This window comes from Cebus imitator, unplaced genomic scaffold (genome assembly GCF_001604975.1).
Source record: "Cebus imitator isolate Cc_AM_T3 unplaced genomic scaffold, Cebus_imitator-1.0 Scaffold83, whole genome shotgun sequence".
NCBI lineage: Eukaryota > Metazoa > Chordata > Mammalia > Primates > Cebidae > Cebus > Cebus imitator.
The window spans coordinates 4,908,291-4,914,504 of record NW_016107398.1 but is presented as its reverse complement, the minus strand read 5'-3'; the positions used below and the strand labels follow the sequence as shown (position 1 = coordinate 4,914,504).

General features: G+C 35.0%; 2 protein-coding genes across 2 annotated transcripts in view; one reads left to right on the top strand and one right to left on the bottom strand.

Annotated features, from left to right (window-relative positions):
* The window catches only part of SGPP1 (sphingosine-1-phosphate phosphatase 1), a 50,216-nt gene extending 45,247 nt beyond the window's left edge, over nucleotides 1-4,969 (top strand). The window contains exon 3 of the mRNA XM_017533962.2: nucleotides 2,518-4,969. Within this exon, the coding sequence (XP_017389451.1) occupies nucleotides 2,518-3,069 (552 nt within the window). The 3' untranslated portion in view covers nucleotides 3,070-4,969. The remainder of the gene's footprint in view (nucleotides 1-2,517) is intronic.
* On the bottom strand, nucleotides 778-1,507 carry LOC108308229 (low molecular weight phosphotyrosine protein phosphatase-like). Its single transcript, XM_037740439.1, has one exon. It carries the CDS (start codon nucleotides 1,460-1,462, stop codon nucleotides 986-988), a length of 477 nt encoding a protein of 158 aa, XP_037596367.1. The 5' UTR covers nucleotides 1,463-1,507; the 3' UTR covers nucleotides 778-985.
* Nucleotides 4,970-6,214: the final 1,245 nt, after the last annotated feature.

Below are 6,214 nucleotides of genomic sequence, written 5' to 3'. Positions count from 1 at the left end.
AAGAGCGAAACTCCGTCTAAAAAAAAAAAAAAAAGAAATATTCATATGATTTTGACATTAACTCAAAATACACAGAAATTACTTGTATCTGCCTATACATTTATTAAATGCTGATGAAGAATACTTAACAATCAATATTTATGCATGCCAAATAAAACTTTTCCCAATTTTTAAAATTATTTTTAAAAATAAGCCAATTTATATTGGACATTTGGGTTATGCGTGCATATAAAAGTCGTATTCCTCAGCTAGTCTAACTGACCACAGATAGACTAGCATACAAGTGTCCTTCTTTCTGGATGGAATTAAGTTTCAGAGGCAAAGTGGTTCAGATGGGAGCAAATGAGCTGACCTCCTCATGAAGTAAACTCGACAAAATCAAGAAGTATTAAAGGTGCTAATGACTGATTCCATAAATCTTTCTGTCTTCTCTATCTTTTCAATATACAAGTATGCACTATGGGTGTGTATAAATTAAAACACTTCTAATCTATACTGTGAGCTCCTATGGAGGGGCTACTGTGAATACATAAAAGGCCCTGGGGAAGAGAGAAGTAGTGCAGGGGAGCAGAGGGCATCTGCCCTCCATCAGGCCATCCACACAAACCTACTGAGGAGGTAGACTCGATGATCTAGGTCTCAACGGGCTTAGATGTTGACCTGGACCTTCAAGTGGGGTTTTCCTTCATTGTATTTTATGTTGTTTGTTCAACTATTTTTGTAATTGGGGCAAAGTGAGATGTTCAACTAGTCTAAGAATGCTTTATATACCCCATAAACTGTCTGAGTCAAAGGTTTTTATTTATTCTTCTGCCAATCACAACTGATTTCCACCTAGAATTATTTTGTAAGGTAAGAAACAGTAAGTCAACTGAACAAAGAGCTGGGCCTTTGGGCTCTGGAACATTATTACACACTGACTGGGAAACGCAGGGCCTCAGGATGGGGTCTGGTCAGCCTGGCTGCAGCAGGGCACGAACCTGCCTCAGTGGGCCTTGTCCAAGAACGCTCTGCAGCACCTGACACACTGCTGGTACACCGCCTCAAAGTCAGAGTCATTCCCATAATAAGGATCTTCAATAATAAATTGTTTTTGTGGATCATAGCTCCCAAGTAGTTCAATTTTAGCTTTGCAGGTTTTAACTTGATTACGTTTTCTATTCAAATCTCTCAGATTGCTTTCATCCATACATAGTATATAATCAAATGTGGCAAAATCTTCTTTGGTAATCCGTCTTTCTTTATGGGCTGTGTGAATGCCATGATTTCTTAGGGAGCACACAGCTCTTGGGTCTGGGGACCGGCCCACGTTCCAGTCAGAAACAGCACCACTGTCAATGACCCAGTTCTCTGAGATCTTTTGATCACTTACAAGTTTCCTGAAAACTGCTTCTGCAATGGGTGATCGACAAATGTTACCCAGACACACAAACAGCACGGACTTGGTAACTGGCTCCGCCATCTTCCCGCGCGTAGTGGCGCCGAGAAACCGCTTTGTGACGCACGCTGATGCAGCGCATGCGTACTGCCAACCTCTCGCCCCGCGGGCCTCGGGAACCATCTTTGATCCCTCCCTCTCTCTCCTCTCTCTCTCTCCTCTCGCTCTCCTCTCTCCTCTCTCCTCTCTCTCCTCTCTCTCCTTTCTCTCCTCTCTCTCCTCTCCCCTCTCTCCTGTCTCCTCTTTTTCACATACAGTCCATCAAGTTAAACTTGTTAATTCTTTTCTTAAAAATTTTTTTTTTTCTTCTTGAGGCAGAATCTCGCTCTGTTGCCCAGGCTGGAATGCAGTGGCGCGATCTCAGCTCACTGCAACCTCCACCTCCCAGGTTCAAGCGATTCTTCTGCCTCAGCCTCCTAAGTTGCTGGGACCACAGGCTGGAGCCACCATGCCTGGCTAATTTTTGAATTTTTAGTAGAGACAGGGTTTCACTATGTTGCTCAGGCTGGTCTTGAACTCCTGGCCTCAAGTGATCTGCTCACCTTGTCTTCCCAAAATGCTGGGATTACAGGTGTGAGCTACCATACCCAGCCACAGTCTTGTCATTTTTTTAAAGCAATGTATCCTCAATCCTTAAAATAGGGGTTGATACTCACTAAGTATTTGTTGAATGAATGAATGAATGAATGAATGAGAAAAGAAAATTACCTAGGGTGTATATGTGATCATGGAGATAATAACATACATAAACACATGAAAATGAAAACCATTTCTTTGAATATTAAGTGTACTCTTTTCCCCAGAAATGAAAACTACACAATTTTAGCATACTTTGTTCAGAATTTGAATATAAATTTGTGTATATTATATATGTAGTTAATTTATAAAGCAGTAGAATTATTGTCATTGATAGTTTTTCATGCCTCTTGTATGGTCAGTTAATAAAGTTTACTTTGAGAATTTGACAGCTTAAAAAAATTATATCTATTTAACATTTGAAATGTCAAATATAAATTATTTTTTAAATGCCAAAAATGTTTAGTATTATACTAAACAACGATACTCTTATCTTTTCCTAGGATATTATTGCTGGATTCCTATATACCATTTTAATCTTAGCTGTCTTCTATCCATTTGTGGACCTGATTGACAACTTCAACCAAACTCACAAATATGCTCCATTAATCATCATCGGGCTTCATTTAGCTTTGGGGATCTTTTCTTTCACTCTTGACACCTGGAGCACATCCAGAGGAGACACGGCAGAGATTCTAGGAAGTGGTGCTGGAATTGCATGTGGATCTCATGTTACTTATAAGATGGGTCTAGTGTTAGATCCTTCTCTAGATACATTACCTTTAGCTGGTTCCCCCATTACTATGACTCTCTTTGGGAAAGCCATATTGCGGATCCTCATAGGGATGGTATTTGTGCTGGTAGTCAGAGATATAATGAAAAAGATCACCATTCCTTTAGCCTGCAAAATCTCCAATATACCGTGTGATGATATTCGAAAAGCAAGACAGCACATGGAAGTTGAACTTCCTTATCGGTATATTACCTATGGAATGGTTGGTTTCTCCATCACATTTTTTGTTCCTTACATATTTTTCTTTATTGGTATCTCTTGATGGAGAAATATTGTTTGTGAAAAGAAAGGAGGGTATCAGTTACTGATACCTAAAAATATATTTCAAGTAAAAGCCAGATCAGATTTAGGCTTTTGCAGGAATTTAACTTAAATAATTATTTAAGTAAATTCATAAGAGTCAGTGCATTTTATCATTGCACATCCAGATATTGTTTTAGGTGAGCTGAGCTATTTCAATACTGAGAAAATGATAAGTATCCATTTAGAATGTTAATGTAATGTTTGGAGAGTTTTGTGTTGTTATGGATTCAACTTATATATAATATATATAAGGTACATAATATGCAATTATATATCTGATATATATTATATATAAAATAATATACCTAAGTGTTTTTTTAAACTATGGGAGTGTATTATAAAATCAATAATAATATGCAAACAGTTGTGCCTGTGTATTTGAACTAAATACAGGTATGTTGTTATTAACATACATTTAACATTTATTTACTATGGGAGCCATTTCCTAATTGAATTGCATAATTACTAGACCAGAAAGCGTATGCTACTATACATTGATTTACTGCCTGTTTTTACACTGCCATTACCTTTCATGTTACCCATGATGTTGAACATGGGAGACATTTTTAATGGACCAAATTTTTAGGAAAATTATTTTTTGGATTGTTTAGTTTTTTTAAGTTCTGTATACTGTTTTGAATGTACTTTATTTGCAACTGTTCTGGACATCAGTTTATTAATTCAGGTACTGAATTTTATTTCTTGCTAATTGTGCCTTTCTGTTGCTGAATTAAGAAATGCTATGTATACTGTGATGTAAAAATAAGACATTAATTTTATCTTAAGTTACATATAATCAGGCAAGTATTTTTAAAAATATATGTCAAGGTGACAGGCATAGAAGTAAATTGCCCTTACTCTTTAGCCTTTATTTAGAAAGAAATGTGGAATGGTCTAAACTTTCTCACCAATTTATTAGAAAGCTAAATGGATAAATACTTCCCTTTTTGTAGGTATTTTTCTGTGCATTGTAAGTTATAGGAACAAGATATATTTTTTGTACATTGTCTTGATTGTTTATACTGCAGGTAGATACTTCCAGTGAATAGAAATGTAGTTGAAATTTATAGATGGGACAATGCACATACTTCATATGAAAACAGAGCATTTTTCTAAATAATTTGGAAAGGATTGGATTTAGCACTGTTAACTTTTAATACCCATTTATTAGCTACTTAAGGTAAATTATAAAACCTAAAATTAATGTCAGTATTTTGGATCCTATTTTTTTTTCAACTTTTTATTTTCACAGTGGAAAGTTTGCATATAGTATTAAACTATTATTTTTTCTGTCTGTGCCTTTCTATTTTGAAGTGTGGTTGTACTTACATTAACATTAAATGTATTTGTAGAAAGTTTTTCATAAAGAAGAGGATTAACTTTCCATGTAAATGAATACCAGGTATGAAATTACTGATTTTAGTGCAATATCTATGTAATTATTCAGAACTATCACTTCAGATGTTTCTATTTTGGGCACCATAACTATTTGAGCTCATATTTTTGTAATTCTGATTGAGAATTTAGGGGCATCGTAATTTTTACCAAAACTGAAGCTGATAATTTTAAGTAAAGCAACTAAATTTACCCTTTACTTATTAGTTAAAAGGAAACCAAGGCAGGTAGGAAAAAAACGGTACATTGGAAAATGTGAAAAGAGCTTTACTTTCAAAATGTGTTTTTAATGAATTGAAGTTTAGGGACTGTTTCCCGTAATTTGGGTCTGTGCTATCCTATTAATTTTTATATGTAGCTTAAAAGATATTTGAAAATGTTCCATTTCTTTGTGTTTTATTATTTTCTGTCCCATGACAGTTCTATGCTAAATGCATTTTAAAATAAAAGCTAAATTGAAGATTTAAGAAGGTTTTTCTTTGTTTTGTTTGCCTTCCAGGCAATTGTTTCTATTTTATGTGGTAGAGATTTTAAAAATACGTCTTGGATTTTCATTCTGGCACATGTTTCCTCTGAAGCATTTTGTTCAAAATCAAAGTGCTGTTTTGGCAATGGAAGACACTGAAGAAATTCTTTGAGGTACAAACTGACTTTGGCTCCATTTATGATTATCTCTAACATTGTACTTTTAGTAAAAAGTTTCATAATACTTTTTTAAAAAAAGCTTATGCACAAAAAAATCCAAAATTTAAAAATTTTAAAAAGGAAATAAAAAATAAAGCTTATGCACAAAAATGCTTCAGAAAAATTTGTAACTAATAGTATTGTAGGTAGTATACTGCTTTTCCATGAATGTCAAGGATTAATCATAAAACTAGGAAGAGGTACTTTTCAAGCAGAAGAAAACATAGGGACATTTTATTTTGTAATTTTAAAATGCCATGATGGACCAGGCATGGTGGCTCACACCTGTAATTCCAGCACTTTGGGAGGCCAAGGCAGGTGGATCACGAGGTCAGGAGTTTGAGACTAGCTTGACCAACATGGTGAAACCCCGTCTCTACTAAAAATACAAAAATTAGCTGGGCATGGTAGCACGTGCCTGTAATCCCAGCTCCAGCTACTCAGGAGGCTAAGGCAGGGGAATCGCTTGAATCTGGGAGGCGGAGATTGCCTTGAGCAGAGACCATGCCACTGCACTCCAACCTGGGCGACACAGCAAGACTCTGTCTCAAAAAAAAAAGAAAAAGTCATGATGTGTGAAATGCAAAAACCAGGTCTGCCAGAAACTAATTATATGACCTAATATAAAACAATGCTACTTCAAGATTGACACAATTATTTTTATTTTGTAGCTTTCTTTACAAGTAATGTTTATTTTATATATATAATGTATATTTCAAAGACAACATAAAAAATGAATTTAGTGAAATGAGAATTTAGAAGCAAATTTTCTCTCACCCTCTCTGTTACTCCCTTAAAGGCAAATTTTTACAAAGCCTTCAATAAAGATGAGTAATACTAGTTTCTGAAAATATATAATCAAAAAAATTTTTTAAGGCTCCTCAAGTGAAGCAGTGGGAGTGGAGAAAGATATAATCACACAATTTTATATGACAAAAATTTTGTATTGGTAAAACAATTTTATTCTTGTTAACAAGGAATTGTTTATTCTAGATTTAAAACCTAACTCGGTAAGCTGAGGTGGG

What these genes read in the sequence shown, in the direction of transcription:
- LOC108308229 (XM_037740439.1), bottom strand. Translation starts at nt 1,462, where the DNA reads ATGGCGGAGCCAGTTACCAAGTCCGTGCTGTTTGTGTGTCTGGGTAAC.